We start from the raw sequence: 22,977 nt of genomic DNA on the forward strand, positions 1-22,977 counted from the left end.
TCAGTGAGTCAAACAACAGCTATGCTGCCCCCACCTATTTCCAAAGCAATCAGCTGATCAATATAGCCCTGGACTCAGACTCATTCATTCAATAAGTATTTATTTGCTGAGGGTAATCCATGGATTCAATTTTAAGAACTTCAATTCACGATGTCTAGAGAACCCAATACTTTCATTAAAATGAAGAAACAGGGCACTATCCCAAAGGCTTGCATGTGCAACCACGTGACTCATTTCCCAGGTTCAGCCGCCATCTCCAAGTTCTGCACTACGAGCATTCCCAAACTGAAAGACTATTGAAATATCCATCTACCAGGCTTTTAGGCTTTTAAGCAGACTCAAGACTGTACTTTATTCCTTACTTCTATCTTACCCATCAAGTTACAAAATTATCTTTTGATTTTGTTTCAGAAAAACAAGGTAGAATGACTTTTTCTTACCCGTCACAGTCCACAATCTCAGGACCTTCAAAGGAAAAGGGATCAGCCTTATCTGGTTCTGATTTCATCTTGTAGGTTTTTGTCAGGACTGAGTTGGTAAAGTAGTCGTTGGGTTCAAAGTGGAACTCTAACACAAAAGACTAAAAGTAGAAATTCAGAGTAAGCACCAGTTAAAATAGAAAAATAACGAGGACAGATTGCTTGGAGTACACAACACTTACTAGAAGCTATTTTGGGAAAGCTCAACAGATAGGGCCATGGAACAAGAAAAACTTCTCCACCGCAAAAAAGATCAGCGTGAGGTTAAAAAAACCAATGATGGACTGGCGGGAAATATCTGTTCAGTTCATGAGTAAGGGGCATGTTCCCCCTCCAATGCCTCCTCACCAATAGGCGTCAAGCTCTCCTAAGGAATCCTAGCTTCTCTTAGCTGCTCCCAGCCCTTGCTTCCTGGAAGGAGGGAAGGTGACTAGGGGAAAGTAAGGGGACCAGCAGTCCATCCTCCTCCTGTCCTTTTCCGCTCAGCCTAAGCCCCAGCCCCCACCCTGCTGGGGGAAGCCAGGGTCTCTACTCTGTGCTGTGCAGTGAAAGCAGTGACCCACAGCTTTTCTCCCGGGAGGTGGGTGGAGAAAAGGACAAATCTCTACAAGGACAGAAAGCTCATCCCTCACTTACAAAGCACACTACAGACCTGGAAGAGACGTGAGCACACCGGGAAAAAGGATGTAAACATGAATGCAGGCATAGAACAACCAACAGCAGCAACAAGGCATTCATGCTCACGAGTAACAAAACACATGAACACCAAAATGAGATGCCTTTCTTTGGGGCAAAATGTACAAAAATATGTAGACCCAGCCAGGATTTTGGGGTACTGAGCACACTCATATACTGTCGACAGATTTTATGAAGGACAATTTGGCAATATCAAAAAAAAAATAAATTAAAAGGCATATTCCCTGACTCAGTAATTCTATTTTGAGGAATTTGTTCTATTTGAGAAAAATACCTGGATGGATGCATCGATATGTGCAAAGACACTGACCTCATCCCTATTTATAGAAGAAAAACATGGAAGATGCGCTTGGTTGAGTAATTTATAGACAGTTTACAAGACCAGTTCTACGCTCAGACAGCCTGGATTCAAATCCCATCTCTGCCTACACTGCTAGGCAACTCGCGGAAGCTACTCAACGTCTCCGTGCTTTAGTTTCCTCATCTGTACACTGGAAATAACTCTCTCCCTTCTCTAGGAGCTGCCTTGATGGTTAATCTGTATCACTTAGAGCCGGGTTTATGGGCAAGGCTGGCTAAATGTTAGCTGTTTCCATTTTCATTGTAATGGTAAAACCATCAACGGAGGGGAAATTAAGAGGACTAAAAATATATATACAGCAAAAAAAGTTTATACATTCAAACAAACCACTTGCACAAAGGAGAAGTGAAAAAACAACTTTCAAAGAAAGGTGGCGGAGGAGGCGGGGCATGAGGGCTTAGGAAGTCAGGATCAAGGAGACAGTCTAGTCGGTTTCTAGAAGGGATGACAGCAGGATCTGGCTAGGAGCTCTCCACTGGCCTTGGCAAGAGCAAAGGAAGGGGGTAGGGCACTGCAGATGAACCACACAAACGAAAGGCCAGTCACCTGCCTGGCAAAAATCACAAGGAAAGGAAGAGGCAGCTACAGGGAATCAGCATCAAATAAAATGCCTATTTCTCTCCCAACCCTCCACGGCTTAAAAAAAAAAAAAAAAAAAAAAAAAAAAAAAACAACAACAACATAAAGAGGGAAGACAAGTAGCCAACCAATGGAGAGACTGCTATGATTCCAGAACTGTTTAAGGCTGTGACCACAGTGTGGACAACCAACCCAGCGCACGGGGTGGCCCCAATAAAACAAATAGTACTATTAGACTTGTGGTCCTTCACCATGTCCTACTCATTTTTTCCTCTCCTTTTTACTTTCTCTTTTAAAGACCAATTCTCCCTATGTTGCCCAGGCTGGTCTCAAACTCCTGGGCTCAAGCAATCCTCCCACCTTGGCCTCCTAAAGTGCTGGGATTACAGGCATGAGCTACCACACCCAGCCTACTTTTCTATAGATAGATTCATATTTCTTCCTATTTTCCTTTTTTCTCTCCCCTCTGCCTTTGTTCAGTCAAGAGTAACCCAAAGACAACTGAAGATGATTCAAGAAACTGTTTAACTGCCCAAATGAAAAGTGGCTTGAAAATAAGACTGCTTCATTCACACACGCACCACAGCCAGGTAAGCCATAAATATGCTAACCATGCTCAATCTTACAAGCAACTAAAGAAATGCAAAATTAGGCAGGGCCTGAATGGCTCATGTCTGTAATCCCAACTGAACGACCTTTGGGCCTTCTAAAGCTTCATCTTCTTTGACTGGTAAGTACACTGCAAGGAATCTAAACTAAGGAAACCATCAAACATTTAATTTAACACAAATTTGGGTTCAAGTATACTGATCATAATGCAACAATTTACAATGGGGGAGGTGGTGCATGTAGGGGAATGTTAAACTGTTTTATAGCCGATGGCTGCAGTAACAACTATTCCCCCAGCCAAGCCTGTGTGATGTGGCAGCAGGGTGACACTGTGCACACACCATGTGGTGTGGCAGGAGCCGTGTGGCACACGTGTGCACTGTGTATCCAGGTAGGCAAGCGCTCAAGGGAAGGGAATGAGGCATGCTGCAAAAACACCAGTCAAGACTCATTTTGAATTTTCATTTATCTTTATAACTTAAAATGCATTAGACGCTTCATAATAATTTTACAAAGGAAAAAGTATGGGGAAATTCACTAAGCTGCTGAGATTTACTTTTAGAAGACAGATTTGTATAGTGTTCTTTACACTTGCCTGTATTTTCTACATATGACTTTTATAATAGGGAAGTAAAAAGAAAAAAAAAATTCCTGGTCCACAGTCTACCATAACCAGAGCTCTAGTCTATGAGTCACAATGAGATGGAGAAAAATAAGATGACAGGCTAAGAAAGAAAGAAAATTGACCTAGGAAATCATCAAACAGGTGTCCAATAAGAAAAAAGAGGCCAGGTGTGGTGGCTCACGCCTGTAATCCCAGCACTTCGGGAGGCTGAGGCGGGTGGATCACGAGGTCAAGAGATTGAGACCATCCTGGCCAACATGGTGAAACCACGCCTCTACTAAAAATACAAAAATTAGCTGGGCGTGGTGGTGCGTGCCTGTAGTCCCAGCTACTCGGGAGGCTGAGGCAGGAGAATCGCTTGAATCCGGGAGGCAGAGGTTGCAGTGAGCCGAGATCATATCACTGCACTCCAGCCTGGTAACAGAGTGAGACTCGGTCTCAAAAAAAAAAAGAAAAAAGAAAAAAGAAAAAAAAGGAAGAAAAGAAAAGGAGAAAAAAGAAAGGGGAAAAAAAGGAACTGACCCAAAAGGGAAAAAAAGTTAATTGCGTCTGGATGAATCACAGGTAAGAAAGAAGTACAAGGAAAAAACACACAGAAACTTAAAGCACCACACGCTCACACCATGGGGAAGAGAATGCACACCAATGAGGGCAAACTAGGTAGACGTGCCCAGGCGGCTCCTGGGGGCCCTGTGATAAAGTCTAAACAGAAGTGATGCAAGCCCAGGAAGAAGGACCTGCTATAACCCACATGGGGCAAGGAAGATGGGGCATCCCCTCTGGAGGGCAGCCCCCAGCTGGTGAGCAGGCATCACTCCCAGCTCCCAGGGCCCCACCTAGAGAGGGACACCTGAATGTCACCTTCCATAGTGGAAAACAGATAGGAAAAAGTAGAAGAGACAGATACAGGTACATCCACTGCCCACCCCTGCTGCTGCCCCAGGCATTACTTGCAGCACTTGCAGTGAAGAAATCCCACTCCTAGTGGCCCTCATCCATTAGCCCAGGCCCCAGTGCTGAGATGGGGAGGAAGGAAGATACTGGTGACTGGCCCCAGGTCCCTACCACCATCACCCACACCCAAGATCCCTAACCCACAGCCTGTCATGCAGCATTTGTCTCCAAGACCTGAAACTGAAAGCCACCAGTCAGTCAGTCATGTGTCGCTGGAAATGCTATTGCACCGGAATGGAACCCATTAGCTACAGCCAGGCTAACGGGTTACGAACAGTGCTCCCTGGGAGAACCAGGCTGGGATGAGACAGTCTGGCAAGGCCATTTGAAGATGAGCATATGGTTCCTCAGATAAAAGTAAGGGCTGACCTAGTCAAGCTTATCTTACCAACTGGCAGGCTGATCCATGCCACTAACATTACTAGTGCAATGATATGCCATAGCAAGCATATTGTAAAGATGTGTTTCAGGACAAATCAAAGAGCAGGAAAACATTTTTCAGTCTTATTTGCGCTTTTTTTTTTAGGGTAAAACCTAGTAGGTTCAGATTTCTGAATAAGTGCCGACCATTATGTGTACATAGCTCCCATCTTTTTAAACGTTAAACATATACATTAGATGCATGCAAACTTCAGAGACACTTGGGAAAAGAATGGTATCATCTCCACCCAACAGAGTAAACAAACAAACTACAAGACCGAGGCCTGGCACAGTGGACAGCACCACTACAGCCCAGGAGTTGCAGCCTGACTCCTGCATTGGTGCCCACCTGGCTGCAGGGTCTGGGGCATCACATGGTCTGCATCACTGTCAAATCATCCAGCACAGACTCACGACTACAGTGCCAAGCATGACACAGAAAGGCAATGGGATCCCCATCGAACTCAGGGAGCAAACACACAATGCGGTACTCAGTCTAACTCTTGGAGAGCAGTCTCGCCCAGGGCTGCCCAGCAGATGAGTGGCTGGGTGTGGGTTTTGTGGGTTTCTTGCCCCTGGCTCCAAGTTCTTCCATCTTTGTGGACTGACCCTGTCTGATGCCAACCAGAAGGTCAAGTCAGTACTCACCATAGGCTGTCCAGGGTCAGAAAATTTCACTTTAATATCCTGCAGGTGTTTCAAGATTGGTTCATCATATTCCTAATCAAAAAGAGAAAAAAAATTCCAACAGGCTTTTAAAAAAACAACACATCTCTCCCGAAGAGTCATGGTTGCAGAGGCTCCCAGATGTTGCATAACTAGCCCTATTGGAATTCTGTCCTTGTCAAGTAATAACTACCAGGAAGAAACCCAGACTTATTCACCAACTCCCTGTCATAGAGAAGCAGCACCAAGGTGTCCCCTTTCCCTAGTGTGCAGCAACGGTGGCTGCCACTGCCAGCAAAGGGCAGTGCCACTGACACCCGCCTGCCTGCAATACTGGGGCAAGGGCCTTCACTGCTTTCCTGCCACCAGCTGCCACTGCACACAGAGATCAGAAATGCTACCAACCAAGACTGTTGGTCCTCAGCCTCTCTGAGGAGACAGAGCAGAAGCCTGGAAGTCAGAAGAGAAGGCTAGATCGGCTACGGCCTTGGCAGCCAGCTTCCCCACCTGTGGCAATAAAGTTGTGCATGGCTTAACAATGGGGGCACCTCCTGAGAAACACATTGTTAGGCAATTCGGCGTGCGTTCATCAGAGCATATTTACACAAACCTCGATAATGCAGCCTACTATCCACTATTGCTCCTATGCTGCAAACCTGAACAGCATGGGACTGTACTGAATACTGGAAGCAGCTGGTGATGGTAATTATTTGTGTATCTAAACACAGAGAAGGTACAGTAAGAATATGGTATCATAATCTTACAGGACCGCCATCCTATATGCAGTCTGTTGTGACCAAAATGTGTTATGTGGCTCATGACTGTATCCAAAACTCACAATACACACAGTCACTTCTTTTTTTTGAGACGGAGTCTGGCTCTGTTGCCCAGACTGGAGTGCAATGGTGTGATCTTGGTCACTGCAAGCTCCGCCTCCCGGACTCAGCCTCCCGAGTAGCTGGGACTACAGGCACCCGCCAACCATGCCCGGCTAATTTTTTGTATTTTTAGTAGAGACGGGGTTTCACCGTGTTAGCCAGGATGGTCTCGATCTCCTGACCTTGTGATCCACCCACCTCGGCCTCCCAAAGTGCTGGGATTACAGGCGTGAGCCACCGCGCCCGGCCACACACGGTTACTTCTTTAAGAACACTTACACAGAGCGTGTCTGAGATCCAACTTGCGGGCACCATGGAAGAGTGGGCATCATGGAAGAGCGTACAATTCTTATCTGTGTCTGTATCATTTTACAAGTGATATTTCTTTAAACTCATTTTGCCAATACCTGTCAGCTTAGAAAGTCCCAGTGAGGAAAGTCAGAAGAGGAGTGGGAAGACCTGAATCCTCAGAAACACGCAGTGGCAGCAGGCGCTTCATTTGTAACATGGCGGTCACTTCTTTACCCCCCAAGTCTGGGCACTGAATCTCAAAATGTCTTGAAGTTGCGTTAAGTTTTTCTTAAATCATTTTTTCTCTTTTTTAGTTGTATGTAATAATTGTACTATTTATGGGACACAGTGACATTTTGATGCACGTATACAATGTGTAATAAATCAGGACCATCACCTCAAACATTTATTTTTGAACATTCAAAACCCGTCCTCTAGCTTTCTGAAAACACGCACTGAATTATCGTTAGCCACATTCACCCTACAGTGCTACAACACACCAGAACTTACTCCTCCAATCTAGCAGTCACTCTGTATCTGATAACACACCTCTCAACAGACCTCTCCCTATTTATCCTCCCCTCTCTCTCCCTCTTAGCCTTTATCAACAATTCTCTGCTTCGGTGAGCAGTTTTTGTAGCTCCCACATGAGTGTGAACGTGAGGTATTTCCCCCCTTTCTGTGCCTGATTTTCCGTTGAGTCCTAATTTTCAACTCTTCTGACATAAAACAAAACAAAAACAGCAACAAAAAGATACCTGCAAGTATCTAGACAAAAAGTAACCCAAAGGCAGTTGTGAAATGGGCCACACCTGCATGCGATGTTCAGTCTCCAATGCTGCGCGTGCCACCCACAGAAGCATGTGCTGGCTCTAGAGCACCAAGATGAGCACTTCCACCAGCATGCTTTCCAGAGATGGCACTGGGACTTCAAACTCATCCCACTCAAAGACGCAGTGCCCACTCATGTTTTCCCAAACTTCATAAAATAACCATTATGTTCTAATTTCCTCAAGCAGCCATGTACCCTGTGGGTCAAAACTTTAAATGTCCAGGGCAAATATAAGGTAATGCCCCACACTGGCAGACGCTCAGACTCAGGAAGCAAAGGCACAACACTGGAGGCGTCGCACTCAGATCCTAAAGCCGCCATCTCAAATTTTCCACTCTACTTGCAGAAATATATTTCAACTATCCCCAAATTTAGAACAAAGGGACTCAGAGTTAATCCGTCTTTGGAATTTAATATTTGACCAAAATGAGCTGGGCATAGTGGCGCACATCTACAGTCCCAGCTACTCGGGAGGACCCCTTGAGGCCAGGAGACTGAGACAGCAGTGTCCTGACTGTGCCTATGAAAAGCCACTGACCTCTAGGCTGGGCATCATCATAGCAAGACCATGTCCCTTAAAAATGAAAGGGCTTCTCTCAGAAATGGCAGACTTCAAAACCAGACATTAAAAAACAACTGTTGGCAGGGCACGGTGGCTCACGCCTGTAATCCCAGCACTTTGGGAGGCCAAGGCAGGCGGATGATGAGGTCAGCAGACCGAGACCATCCTGGCTAACACAGTGAAACCCCGTCTCTACTAAAAATAAAAAAATTAGCCAGGCATGGTGGCGGATGCCTGTAGTCCCAGCTACTCGGGAGGCTGAGGCAGGAGAATGGCGTGAACCCAGGAGGTGGAGCTTACAGTGAGCCAAGATCACGCCACTGCACTCCAGCCTGGGCGACAGAGCGAGACTCCGTTAAAAAAAAAAAAAGAAAAGAAAATATTGTTAAAAAAAAAATCAAAATAGAATATGCTACCATTACCTGCTATGAGGTTACAAACAGTACAAATAACATTTCCTCATTCTCTGCATATTAAATGAGTACTCTATCAACCCCTGCATATCTTTTTAAAGCTGTTAAAACAAAAAGCAACAAAAGACACTTCATGGCTGAAATGCTGAAGCACTGACACTAATACAGAGGTGCTGGGAGAATGAGAAGGGACACCCCATTTAAAATGTGGCCAAATGCCTCACTGTGCTCACAAAACCCAAGGCAGCACTATCCATGGCCAGTGACCCCAATGCCATAACCAGGTGGCCACACGCACAGAAGGGGACACCAAAACTCACTCAAGTCACCTAACTCTAGCTCCCAAACCCTGTTATCACTGCACCCCCAATCCCACGTGAAGATGCTCCAACCCTGCAGTGCAAGAATCACCCCAGGGCCCATGAGCCAGACAGCCCCACAGAACCAGAATCCGCACTGCCATGGCCACTCCCCATGCCCCCCGAAGTCTGAGAAGAACGAACTAAGAGCTAGTCTTTCCACCTGCTCCCTGCCATGGAGATTTTCAACTCTCAGGGTGCACATTAGAGTTCCTAAAACCACCTCAAAACTCTCAGTGCCATGGTGACAGATGAGGCATTTAGTTTTTGCTATTTAGTTTTCAAAGCTGCTCAGGTGATTGTAATACACAGGGTGAGACTACGGCTCTGGTAGACATTACTTAATTTTTCCAATGAAATTCTGGTGCATGGCATTCTTTTAAAAGTATGGTCTAGTCTTCTTAAATTCCACCTTTTCATATGAAAAGGAAGCTCAGATCAGGAAAAACCAAGGCTGTTCTATTTTAGATGCTTTCTGGTCTGGAAGGAGAATAAGAAATACATCATTCTTTCCATCTTTTCTCAAGTTTTGGCTTAGGACACAGGACAAGCATTAAACAAGGGAGGTAGCAGAGGCAGCAATGTGATACATTTGTGAAAACCATTAAAAACCGTAGCTGTAAAATCCTGTGCAAATTACAATATAGCAGTTTGCAACGCACAGTGCCTATGCTCTGTGATGGGAGAAGCACTCTGCCCACACAAGCAGAGCCTGCAGCTGTCCTGAGCAAGTCTGAATGCAGACGTGCTGTTTCTGGGGACGCTGGAGCAATAAAAACTGACAGCAAGTCAGTCAGTGAGACTTAAGGCAAGATTTGTTTCTCTGTTCTAGAAACTTCTATTATAACTCATTTCAGGGAAAACCAAATTTGTTACCTTTTAATTGGTTCATCATTTCACTACAGAAAGTGAAATGTCAAGGCAAGACAAAATCAGAAATGGTGGTTGGGTTTTGTTGTTGTGTTGTCTTTTGTTTTTTTTTTTTTTTGAGACAGGGTCTCTGTCACCCACCAGGATGGAGTGCAGCACCGTGATCACAGCTCACCACAGCCTCAACCTCCTCGGCTCAGGTGATCCTCCTGCCTCAGCCTCCCAAGTACCTGGGACCACAGGCGCACACCACAACGCCCAGCTAACTTTTCTATTTTTTGTAGAGATGGGATTTTGCCATGCTGCCCAGGCTGGTCTCAAACGATCTGCCTACCTTGACCTCCCAAAGTGCTGGGACTACAGACATGAGCCACCATGCCTGGCCTCTTTTTTTAAAAAAATAGACACTTTTTCAAGAGAAATGATCAGAAAATATTAGCAACTTGTTCAAAAATTCACTGAGATGTGTGTACACAAACACACACACACACACACACACACACACACACAGCTCATCCCTTCAAAATTCATTCTACTCTGGTCTCCTGCCCTCACCCTTTCCTGCGCACTCACACCACAGTAAGACAGAGATGGGCTCTGGAATCTATTCATAGGCTTTCCCACAGGCGAGACAACAGAACTTTACAAGAGGTAAAAGGAACTGATTTGAAAGTTTTGGATCAGGCTGACGTGCCCAGCTTTCCACCAAGAACTGCAAAAGACAGCATGGAAGCCCCACTGTGAATAAACCATTCACTGTGAGATCAGGACTGCTCATCTGAGGTCCTGGTCAGAGAAAGTGCCCTTCCGCCCACTATGAACAATCTTTCAATGCCCAGTTTAGTGCTTAAAAAATGCCATAGATAAGTAATGTTAGAAGACTACCACATAATCTCTCTACAAGATAGAAATGTGCTTACCTGGACTAATTCACTTAGCATATCTACATTTCTAAAGATGGTAAACCAGAACTCTGGAATTCCTTTGGGATTTGGCTCTTCAGCTGTTGCTGCTTCTTTTTCTGTTACGACTACTTTATTTTTCATGTCTCCCTTAAAAAAAAAAAGATGCAAAATAGGTAACAAAAATACAAATTTACAAATAATGCAGTGGCTTAACGTAGAATATCATTTCCGAATCCTGTATTATCTCCCATCAAACACCTTTCTTTTAAAGTCTGCACCTCCAAACCACTCCAAATCACTCACTGGGCCACTTTTTCAGATGCTTCTGAGGAAAAAGCATTCAAGTCATTACATCCACACGGAATTCCATATGATTTCACATCAAAGGCGAAGAAACTAAAGAGATGACAAAGTGCCACCAACGCTGGGAAAGGCCATCCAGTGCTAGCTCTGTGAGGTGCCATCCTGAGACAATCGTCATCACAAATGCAGATGCAAAGACTGTACATCAACCTTAAGGAGATGCAATGCAAATATGCAGAACATCTATCACTGGGCAAAAAAAGTCCAGTGCAAGGATAAATAAGTTCACTTGGACTAATAATCTGACCTCTTGTTAAAATTTGTGGGGTGCTAAGTTGTAAAAAAAAAAAAAAAAATTTGCTGCAGCAGTATCTGCAGCAAGAAAGTGCTCAGCAACTTATCCAGCTTTTAAGGAAGTGGCTATAAATGCCGGTTCAGACACCATGCAAGCATCAGAAAGTGACCAGAAAGGCTACATGGCAAAATGAAGGGGGAGTCAGGCCCCAGGGAAAAGGTAGACCAAGGGAGGTGAAACACAACACTAAATGGAACTATGGGAAATTCTGAATGCCTTGCCAAATGGGATTGTTATGATGAAATGATCTTGAAATGAAAGGCCTTTTAAATCAGCAAAGGCAGATTTCCCTTGAGCTGTTAGAAACTGATTCACAACTGTATTAATCCACAGCCATGGCTTCAATTAGGCCAGGTTCTACATATTTTAAAAGCATCAAAAACACATATGGCTACCAAAATTATCATATACCTCAAAAAAAAAAAAAAAAAAACCTGCAAAAAGTTAGTTATAGGATAAAAGTTACTTGTCTCCCAAACATAAAATCAGGCTGACAAAGTTAATCCATGGTACACTGGGAGTTTTCACAGCACTGGAATGGGACCAGTCACTAGAAAAAGGCTGTGAGCAGGTGACTGATGGCCACACCACAACCACCATCCGCAACCAATCCACTGGCTGAGCACCTCTCAGGGGGCAAGCTAGTCCATGCCACTGAGCAGGAAGGCACTCCCCTCACAACTCCCCCAATCTTCCAGTGGCTGAGAAAACAGGGGCATCTCTTGTTGATCTTTGCTTTCTCTGATGTTTTAATCTTTGTTGGTCTGATCCCTTATTTCAATATGCTCCTGTCCACAGATAACTGAGGTGGCACTACATCTTACTCCTATTAACTGACAGTACTGTGTCAGATGCTAGATCCATATCAGAAAGGAATCTAAAGCCAACCTAATGATGCAGCAGCACCTACTGTTACAAGCACATAAGTTTACTAGTCATTAAAAATCATTAAAAAATGCTTATTTTTAACAGTATTAAAACAGAACATGAGTCACATGTTTCTAAAGACTTACAGCCAATTTCTCTTCCTCTTCATTTTCACTGTGCCATTCCGATTCCGCATCTGTTGGTTCAACATCGCCGGTGATAAATTCTCTTCTCTACATAAAAATGAGACCTTATTAGAATTATGTTATTAGCTTACTTAGGAACTCAAGAGTTAAATTTATAAATAATGTCTACTAAAAGACTTTGAAAACTGGATATTTTTATAACTTATTTTAAGATTCTAAATTTTAGGGTTCAAAGAAAAATATTAAATGATTCCCTGGGTAAACCTGGATGTTTCACCTAAAGACGTAAAATAAAGATAGTCCCCGATTTCCAATGGTTCAGCTAAAGATTTTCAACTTCCTGATGGTGCAGAAGCCATCACACTTTGGGAACCAATACAGCCACACTGTGTTCCTCTCTCTATGTAGGGTTCAATACATTACGCGAGATACTCAGCACTTTATTATAAAATAGGCTTTGTGGAAGATGATTTTGCCTGACTGCAGGCTAATGTAAGCGTTCTGAGCTTGTTTAAGGTAGTCTAGACTAAGCTATGTTTGGCAGGTTAGATGCGTTCTTACCCTAGATGTTGTCAACTTATAATGGGTTTATCGGAACCTAACACCTTCGTAAGCTGAAAACTATCTGTATATTAAATTAACAGAGCTCCCTACCTTGTCAAAGAGAGGCTGGTATAGCGCTGCATACTTTCTTTCCAAGTCATGTACCTCTTCATAGAACTTGGCTTCTATGTGAGCACATCTCACCTGAAGTTGTTTCAATGCATTAATTCTTCTTTTTACTGCTTTAGGTAAACTAAAAAAGGGAGTAAGAAATACAACATCCTCATGCCTGCAAACTAAAGCAGCATGCTTTTCAATTTTATTAAAATAAATTTAGGTTAACATGGAATCAACATCCTTACTATGAACAAGACCTCTTAAAAATTAAGAAAAGGACAAATACCCCAATAGGAAAAAAAGGATACAGGAGGAAGCAGAAAAAATAATTCACAAAAGAAAAAACACAAATTGTCAAACATGAAGAAAGATTCAATTTCATAAAATAATCCAAAAGAATGCAAACATTAAAGAACACTCAGCTTTTCCTTACCAAATTGGCAATTAAAAACCAAAACAAAACACCTAGGTTTTACGAGGCTAAGGGCCAAGAAGCCCTCTAACTGACTCATCTTTCTGAAGGGCAGAAATATTGAAAATGTTCTTTGGACCCAGTAATTCTATTTCTAAGAATTTATCCTTAAGGCTGGGCGCAGTGGCTCGTGCCTGTAATCCCACCACTCTGGGAGGCCAAGGTAGGATTGCTTGAGGGCAGGACTCCAAGACCAGCCTGAGCAATACAGCAAGACCTCTCTCTACAAAAAAATTTTAAAAAATTAGCCAGGCATGATGGTGTGCGCCTGTAGTCCCAGCTACTCAGGAGGGTGAGGTGGGAGGATCACTTGACTCTGCGAGGTCAAGGCAGCAGGGAGCTATGATTGCGCTACTGCACTCCAGCCTGGGAAACAGAGCAAGACCCTATCTTACCAAAAGGAAAAAAAAAATTTATCCTAATCAAGTATTTATGCTGGAGTGTCCGTCGATAGATCTGTACAAGTGAAAAACTAGACAATGCAAGTGCAACAGCATTCAAATATGGCCTATTCATAATCACACTGTCCAGGAATGCCACGTGGGAGTTCACACTTGTTAACACACCGGAGGAAAAAATCTGAGAAACACAGACCACAGGCAACACAACTTTGTCCTGGAGAGTCAGGTCAACTATGCGTTTGCCTTTCAATTCTGTTCTATGTTTTAAAAAATAGTTGGTATGTATAACTTTTATAAATCAGAAGAAAAATCCTTGTTTAACCCATCAAAACTATTTGTTCAAAACGAAGCCCCTGGTCACAATCATGTGGACTGAACAGGAGATTCCTGGCCTCATCATAGACCCAAATAATCTACCTGGGGCAGGGCCCTGGGTCCTGCATCTTGAATACTCATTCACACAATCAGAGTCTTCAAGTCTAAGCACTTGACTTACCCTCCAACAACAGACAGCACAGAGCAGTAGGCAAGTCCCACACACATATCACTGGTCTGGGAGGTATTAGAACAACTGCCTTGCATCCCAAAGGACCACTCTCCTGGGTGAAATATAACCACAGCTACCTCAAGCTAAAGGTCCTTAGTTTAAGCAAAGACTCTCAAATAATGCTTAACATTCTAGAACTACTGCTAGTAGTAGATGAGAAAAAGGGAAAAGCAGAAAGAATTTAACAAAATGGTAGACTCCCACTGCCATTTTTACCCCTTTTCTGCACTGGTCATTCATTCATTCATTTATTGTGACAGGATCTCACTCTGTTGCCCAGGCTGCAGTGCAGTGGTGCGATCTCGGCTCACTGTAGCCTCAACTTTCTGGGCTCAAATGATACTCCCACCTCAGCATCCTGAATAGCTGGACTACAGGGGCACATCACCATGCCCAGCTAATTTTTTTGCATCCTGTAGAGATGGGGTTTGACCATGTTGCCCAGGCTGGTGTCGAACTCCTGAGCTCAAGCAATCTGCCTGCCTCGGCCTCCCAAAGTGCTAGGATTACAGGTGTGAGCTACCATGCCTGGCTAATTATACAATTTTAAATTAGTTTAATTTTTGAAGCTTTCCAACTGAAGTAAAATGACAAAGGATTTTTTTTTTAATTATACTTTAAGTTTTAGGGTACAAATGCACAACGTGCAGGTTTGTTACATACGTATACATGTGCCATGTTGGTGTGCTGCACCCATTAACTCATCATTTAGACAAAGGATGTTAAACAAACTGGACCCTAGTGTGCCCCCAACAGTCCTTCAATCATTCATACCAACTACACCCAGCCCTCTGCAGGCACTTTTCCTGCAATATGGCTAATATGGAACCACTTCTAGTCCCACATAAACTTGATCCCACTCAAGCAGTTCCTCTCACAGAATGCCACCCCAACAACCCAGTTTCTGAAGCGAGAAAACTAGAAACCATTACTCATTCTCAATTCTTGCCACTCCCACTCAGCATCACCCCATCCCATCAATCTAGTCTGCAAAAAAAAATAACATCAAAACACCTTGCCCACTAAGTAATCTCTGAGAAGCTTCTAAATGGGCAAAGCAAACTCTGAATGTCACCTTCTAGGCCAGGCGCAGTGGCTCATGCCTATAATCCCAGCACTTTGGGAGGCCAAGGTGGGCAGATCACCTGAGGTCAGGAGTTGGAGATCAGCCTGGCCAACATGGCAAATCCCTGTCTCTACTAAAAATACAAAAAAAAAAAAACCAAAACAACACAAAACAAAAAAAACGTGCAGCAAATCACCATGGCACATGTATACCTATGTAACAAACCTGAACACTCAGCACATCTACTCCAGAACGTGCAGTGAAATAAATAAAACTACAAAAAACTAGCTGGGAGTGGTGGCGCGCACCTGCAATTCCAGCTACTCAGGAGGCTGAGGCAGGAGAATCACTTGAACCCAGGAGGCGGAAGTTGCACTCCAGCCTGGATGACAGAGCAAGAGTCTGTCTCAAAAAATAAAAATAAAAAATAAATGTCCCCTTCTTGTCGTAATAGCCCTGGCAGTCCTGACTGGGGAAACCAGCTGGAAGGTGGGGCCTCCTGGGAGACCAAGCCCTGACCCAATTATAGATGGAAGCCCAGTAACAGCTCATCCCTTTAAAAAAAAAAAAAAAAAAAAAAAATTGCCATGCATGGTGGTGCATGCCTATAGTTTCAACTACTCTGGAGGCTGAGGTAGAAGGATTACTTGAGCTCAGGAGTTCAAGGTTACAATGAACTATTACATGCCACTGCACTCCAGCCTGAACAACAGTGAGACTCCAACTCAAAAACCAAAAATTCCTTCCGGAAGTAAGAGAGGTCCTGACAAGAGCCATCCTAGGATTCTAGGATCACCACCCTTATCATTTTCATAGTGCAATACATCTAGCACATAGGCCTCTCTTAAGAAAGCAAAGGTGTCTGCCAGGCGCGGTAGCTCACCCGTTATCCCAGCATTTTGAGAGGCTGAGGCAGGAGAACCAATTGAGGCCATGAGTTCAAAACCAGCCTAGGCAATACAGTGAGACCCCATCTTTTTTTTTTTTCTTAAAGACAGTCTCACTGTCACCCAGGCTGGAGGGTAGTGAAAACTCATAGGCATGCGGCACTATGCCCAGTTTTTTTTTTTTTAAGGTGTTGGTGTCACAGGCTCATGTGGTAAGTCAGGAAGGAGTGGTTCTCTTAGTTTAACTTAGGAGCCACCAGCTGTCCTCTCCAACTCGGATGATCTGTGAAGTCCTCTAGCCCTCCACAGGATGGCACTGTGCACTTCCTATCAGAACTGACACGTCACGCTACTCCATCCACCAGGCAAACTCTGAGCCTAGGCACCGGGTAGGGTCACTCCTCTCATATCCCAGTGCCTGTCTCTCATAGACAATGTCTTGGAATGAAAAAAACATTTATTCCTGTTCTGAGGAACTGAAAAGTGGTTTTTCCTTTATTTTCCTTTTGTTTCTCCAAATTGCATGAGACCCTATTCACAGCACACTTACGTTTCGATGTAGCTGGAAGGGGTGTGAGGGACATTGTCAAGTCGCTCCTGTAAAGCTGCCAGAACTCGAGGATTCTGCATCACCTGATCTGTGAGCTTTTCTATGAAGAGTTAAGACCAAACATATTTAAAATATGCCCACCACACACAATAGCCAAGAGTCAAAAATCAGTAACATATCTACTTAGCTTTGCCTAGATTTACATCTACTAATTTCTAAATACATACACCAGTGACTTCTTAAACGTGTTTTGAAAATAATTAAAATTTATTTTAAGAGCATTTAACACTCTGGGTTAATCACCTGATGGGTAGTTACAAATTTACTGAATAAATACCTAGAGAGTCCTGGCTCTCACCAGGACTGTGGCTGTTTAAGCCCCAGACTTAAACAACTGAGGACATCATTAATGTAAGTTCACATGGTCTACCCCCAAGTCCCATGGTGGTGTCCAGAAGCCACGAACAGAGATGAGATCAGTTCCTCAAAGTAAAAGAGCATCCACTAGCTCCCTTGCTCACTGTGGTGCCACAGACTTCACAGTCCAGGAGAGCCCAAGGCTCACTAGCTCCCTGCCAGCACTGTTCCCTAAGTTTTCTTTGCATGTGCTACTTGCCTCTGCCTTGAATGTCCTTCTGCCCAAACCCACCTCCCTCCAGGAAGCACTTCTGACCATTCCACCCCACTTAGGGCTAACCTACATGTGTAGTGAGCTCACAGTACCGAGCTGTTTGTATTTATAAGCCCATTTCCCAATAAACCAATGAATGAGATCCTGACAAGGTAGTGACTGTCCTTTTACCCAGTTGTGACTATGAAGTGGCAGACATCTGGCTCATGACACAGACTCTTAACAATCTCCCTATTAATGACACAATACAGAAATCCAAACCCAGCGCCCTTCCCTTGCTTAGAGCCAGTACATACCTGAGTATTCTCCCATCCCAAGTATTCTCCCATCCCGAGTATTCTCCCATCCCGAGTATTCTCCCATGATGTGGGTAAGTCAAACACACCAAGCAGGCACTCAATTTTAAACATTTATAATAGAACTGCAAACACAACCACTAACATGAAGCACATGAAGTGTATTTAAGGTATGTAATTTGTATATATAAAACTGTGTACACATGTGTAGTATATAAATACTACATGCATATACAAACACATATGAATGGGTGCTAAAACCTCCGTGTGAAAGTTTGCTGAAGAGGAAGAGGATATCTACACGTGCCTGACAGATTGCTTCCAAGGTGAAAGGACCTTGGTAACAGAGAAGTCTGGCAGGCACTGTCTTCATCATCAATCTCAGTGTCCTTGGGCAGGTGCCGAGCCAACACCCTGTGCCTCCGGAACTAACGACCACTGCATCATGTTACCTGTGTGCCCTTCTTGCCAAAATGTTTACCCTGAATCTCATCAGGAAGAAACGACTGGGCAAATCCAGACTGTGAGCATTCTATAAGACAACAGTGGCCCAGAGCGCTGATATGTTGATGTATTAATAAAAGATGCAAAAGGTAGGGAGATGACTCTAGAACAAAACAAAACGCATGATCCTTGAATAGGTGCTAGATTCGGGTGTGGGGTAAAAATTGCTGAGAAAACCAGGGAAACAGGAGCATGACTGTCTATTAGAGAATGGTATTGCTCCAGTGTTAAGTTTCTTGGTAATGACATTGTAGAATTGTTTTAGGAAAATAGATATCCACCACTTGCTTTCAAACAGTTTGGAGGGAGTGGGGAGTACAGATATAGTTTTTTTTAATGGTGGAAAAATATCACATCTGTGAATTTATGAACAAAATGACATTCCTAGGATTTGCTTTCCAAAGGAAGGAAAGTAAAGGGTATAGACTTAAAAAAAAAAAAAATGGCCAGGAGCAGTGGTCTGTGCCTGTAGCCCCAACTACCTGGGAGGCTGCAGCAGGAAACTGCTTGAGCCCAGGAGTCCAAGACCAGCCTGGGTAACACAGCAAGGCTCCATCTCAAAAATAAGAAAAAAGACTGGTCATTTATTAATCAATACTAAAGCTCAGTGATGGTAGCTACAAGAAGGTAGACTGTACTATTACTCTCTTCACTACTGTAGAGTCTGAATTCCTATAATAAATACATCTTTTGTTAATGAGATACTGATTTTTCATTTTAATTACTCTAGCTTTCCTAAAACCACTGCAGTACAGGAATCCTTTACTTGCATTAATAAATGTTTCCAGAGAGAGGAACATTCCCCATACTGGATGCAAACTCTCCATGTGCAGTGGACTGACCTGTGTTACTTGCATTTTTAGCAGCTTCCACGGAATCTGAAGGAACCCCATCTGAAAAACTAAAACAACAGTATGTTTAAAAAGTATTACTGTAAAGAAAGTTCCAAAGACATAGCACAAATGGACATGTTTCTTATTCAATATATTAAGAGGTATCTCTACAGTGACATCAGATTTGGGCAGAAGAAAACTACCCATGTGCATGTTATCTCAGAGGCTGTCCTCTCTGCTATAAAAATATTCTACTACGTTAAATCCCCTCTCCTCTCCCAAACATAAAGCCCTACAAAGTTCTTATTTCCAACCTTAGCCAAAGCTTCTTAGCTCTCATTTCTACAGCTTCTTTCCTCAAAAAATCTGCTCCCAGCCCTCAAACCAAACCCATCAACCAACGAACATGTTACTGTTTGGTCAGCTGCTCATGTGATCAGAGCAAGGCAGTCTTACCAAGTTAAGACAGTGCCCAAAGTGGCTTTGTAAAATTAGCCACAACAAGTGTAAAATGAGCCATGAAACAGTTTTTAAAGATGCCTGGACACACCTCCCTCACAAAAAATAAACATCAAATAATATACACAACTAAAAGTAACCCTCAATCCACAAAACAAAATCTTCCACTTGATCACTGACAACTACAGACTGTTAGGAGGGTGTCAAAATTACCTGACTTCACCCCAGGGGTGTTAAAGCAAGGAGAGCAAAACGATTGCTTTCCATAAAAGATCTGTAGTATCAATGTCTGAGGCACTGTTCATGTCGGAAGTAATTTCTTTACGTGCTCAAATACATATACAAGAAATGAGCCATCAGCTAGACTCTGAAATGCATTTAACTTTGATTCTAATATTTATTGAAATATGGCTTGCCTGTTGCTCACCAATTGAATTTTAAACTCCAATAAACAAAGTGCACTTTGGCTTACCTGTGATCTGCCATCTGAATGTTTTTATCCCCTATAAATTAAAAAGAGTTGTAATAATTATATTCATAAGCAAAAATATTTGTTCAATATACTTTTTAAACAACGGTTGTCTGTGGGATGGAGTCCACTAGAAGGGACAGGAGGGAACTTTCTAGAGTGATGAAAATGTTCTAGATCTTGACTGAGGTTACCTGAGTATATACACTTGTTAAAGCTCATTAAACTATACACTTCAGATCTGTGCATTTCATCACACACAAACTTTACTCATAAAAAAATTTCTCGGCCTGGCGCGGTGGTTCACGCCTGTAATCCAAGCACTTTGGGAGGCCAAGGTGGGTGGATCACTTGAGCTCAGGAGTTCGAGACCGGCCTGACCAACATGGTGAAACCCCATGTCTACTAAAAATACAAAATTAGCTGAGCGTGGTGGCGCACGCCTGTAATCCCCGCTACTCAGGAGGCTGAGGCAGAAGAATCACTTGAACCCAGGAGGCGGAGGTTGCAGTGAACGGAGATCATGCCACTGCACTCCAGCCTGGGCAACAAGAGTGAAACTCCATCTAAAAAAAAAAATAAAATAAAACAAAATTATCTTATTGGCACTAAAATAACCAGACTTCAGAATAACATTAATTCTAATTTGCCTTATTTTTTATAACACATTTGGCAACACAAACATATATTAATGATAGCCCAACTATTTTAGAGTACGTCAAAGCATTTACTGGTGTTTACACTTTCAAATTAACTTATGGGATTGTTTCTAATTGCATTTGTTTATTCCGTATCTTCCATTACTTCTACACTGAGGATGTACTGCTTGTGTAAAAACCTTGTGTAATATACTCAGTATTATTCCACTTTTAAAGATGATTATTTCTATATTGGTAGAATTAGATGACATTGTAACTGAATATTAAGGGTGTGTTCTAGGGCATTTACTTCTTAAATAGAAGAACTTGATATTAATAAAACTAAAAAAAAATTATCATTTTTTTTGAGACAGGATCTCAGTCACCAAGGCTGCAGCGTAGTGATGCAATCCTGGCTCACTGCAGCCTCAACTTACTGCGCTCAAGCAATCCTCCCATCTCAGCCTCCTGAGTAGCTGGGACAACAGGCGCAGGCCACCATGCCCAGCTAATTTTATTTTTTGTAGAGATAGGGTCTGGCTAAGTTGCCCAGGCTGAGTCCCAAACTCCTGGCCTCAAGAGATCCTCCCACCTCAGCCAACCAAAGTGTTGGGATTACAGGTGTGAGTCAACATGCCTGGCCTATACAATTTCAAAATCTAATCTAAATGCATTTAAAGTAACAGCTAAATGCACAGCTTAAAAAGGTCCTTAAATGTAAAATAATACAGGTGTGGTTACGAAGTTCCTTAAACTCAGATGTGGGAAATACACCTGAGGGCCTCGCTAAACAGTTGTTCCAGCTGAAAACTGGCCAATGTTCATTCTTCAGTACCTGAGCAAAGCCCAAACCACTGAATCACATAGCTTTAGGGTAAAACCAACAACAAAAAAAACCCTCTATATTTAACAAAAACAGTTCTAATTATGATCTATGACTGTCCTGTATTTAACTCAACTACTTTTTTAAAATTTTTATTGTTTAGAAATAAAACGTGCTATTTTTAAGATTCAAAATACAACAAATATTACACATTGTCTTTTTCAAAAAAATTATGTTTTAATGAAGAAGATGAAAACCAAAAAGAAAAAAAAATGCAGCAGGCACAGTGGTTCATGCCTATAATCCCAGCACTTTGGGAGGCCAAGGTGGGCAGATTAGTTGAAGCTCAGGAGTTTCAGACCAGCCTGGGCAACATGGGGAAACCTCGTCTCTACAAAAACAAACAAACAAACAAAATTAGCCAGGCGTGGTGGTGTGAACCTGTAGTCCCAGCTACTCAAGAGGCTGAGGCAGGAGAATCGCTCGAACACAGGAGGCAGAGGTTGCAGTCAGCTGAAATAACACCACTGCACTCCCGCCTGGAAGACAGAGTCAGACTGTCTCAAAACAAAAAGAAAAAAAAAAAAAATGAGGCTGGACACAGCGGTTGATACCTCTGGTCCCAGCTACTTGAGAGGCTGAGACAGAAGCAACACTCGAGCCCAGGAGTTGGAGGCCTGGCGGCTGCAGTGAGCTATGACTGCGCCACTGAACTCCAGCCTGGACAACAGAGCAAGTACCCTGTCTCAAAAAAAAAAAAAAAAAAAAAAAAAAAAGGCAACAAACCCTACAATGGCTGGCTATGCTCACCACCACGACCACAGCAGCAACCCAAACCCAGCCCTAGTCAGTGAAGATTTAAAAACCCTTTAACGGAGGCCAGGTGTGGTAGCTCACACCTGTAATCCCAGCACTTTCGGAGGCTGAGGTGGGCAGATCACCTAAAGTGGGGAGTTTGAGACCAGCCTGACCAACATGGAGAAACCCGTCTCTACTAAAAATACAAAATTAGCCGGGCATGGTGGCACATGCCTGTAATCCCAGCTACTCGGGAGGCTGAGGCAGGAGAATCGCTTGAATACAGGAGGCAGAGGTTGCCGTGAGCCAAGATCAAGCCACTGCACTCCAGCCTGGGCAACAAGAGCAAAACTCCGTCTCAAAAACAAACAAAACACCCTTCAATGGTCCCCCGTCACCTTCTGCAGAATACACATTCCTACTGATTCAGGCCCTGTCTACCTCCCCACACTCATTCCCACTCACGCTCCTCCACCATGTTTGCTGCAATCACAGTATTCCTGAGGTTAGTTCCCTTCTCACATATTCTAAATGCAAGGTGTGAGACAGTCAGACTTCATAACAATTGTTTAAGGACAACATTCTAAGAGCTAAAACACCACTTACCAGCTGTTAAAGAATGAGGTGTTTTTTTCTGTTATATACCTTTGATAATGTCTCTATGAACATCTTGGCTTATATGGCTTCCCACTCCCAGTTATCCTTAATTTATATGGCAATAGCAGGACCGCTACAGTAGCATTTCTGGGTCAAAGAGCATGAATGGATTCTGA

General features: G+C 43.2%; 1 protein-coding gene and 1 non-coding gene across 34 annotated transcripts in view; both read right to left on the reverse strand.

Moving 5' to 3' along the window:
- The window catches only part of NAP1L4 (nucleosome assembly protein 1 like 4), a 48,005-nt gene that overhangs the window by 14,861 nt on the left and 10,167 nt on the right, over nucleotides 1-22,977 (reverse strand). For 18 of the 33 annotated variants that reach the window (XM_003312862.6, XM_063783737.1, XM_009459718.5 and 15 more), the window contains 8 exons: nucleotides 19,949-19,979; nucleotides 19,027-19,085; nucleotides 16,754-16,853; nucleotides 12,825-12,966; nucleotides 12,171-12,257; nucleotides 10,515-10,646; nucleotides 5,372-5,443; nucleotides 441-580 (listed from right to left, as the gene is read on the reverse strand). In XM_003312862.6, coding sequence (XP_003312910.1) covers nucleotides 441-580; nucleotides 5,372-5,443; nucleotides 10,515-10,646; nucleotides 12,171-12,257; nucleotides 12,825-12,966; nucleotides 16,754-16,853; nucleotides 19,027-19,085; nucleotides 19,949-19,962 — 746 coding nt within the window. In that variant the 5' untranslated portion in view covers nucleotides 19,963-19,979. Of the gene's footprint in view, nucleotides 1-440; nucleotides 581-5,371; nucleotides 5,444-10,514; nucleotides 10,647-12,170; nucleotides 12,258-12,824; nucleotides 13,003-16,753; nucleotides 16,854-19,026; nucleotides 19,086-19,948; nucleotides 19,980-22,977 lie in introns of all 33 variants that reach the window. The other 15 variants (XR_010147447.1, XR_010147448.1, XR_010147449.1 and 12 more) reach the window with 1 other exon arrangement.
- On the reverse strand, nucleotides 4,463-4,585 carry LOC112204904 (small nucleolar RNA SNORA54). Its single transcript, XR_002938650.1, has one exon. It is a non-coding gene; the product is annotated as a small nucleolar RNA SNORA54 (small nucleolar RNA).

This window comes from Pan troglodytes, chromosome 9 (assembly GCF_028858775.2).
Source record: "Pan troglodytes isolate AG18354 chromosome 9, NHGRI_mPanTro3-v2.0_pri, whole genome shotgun sequence".
NCBI lineage: Eukaryota > Metazoa > Chordata > Mammalia > Primates > Hominidae > Pan > Pan troglodytes.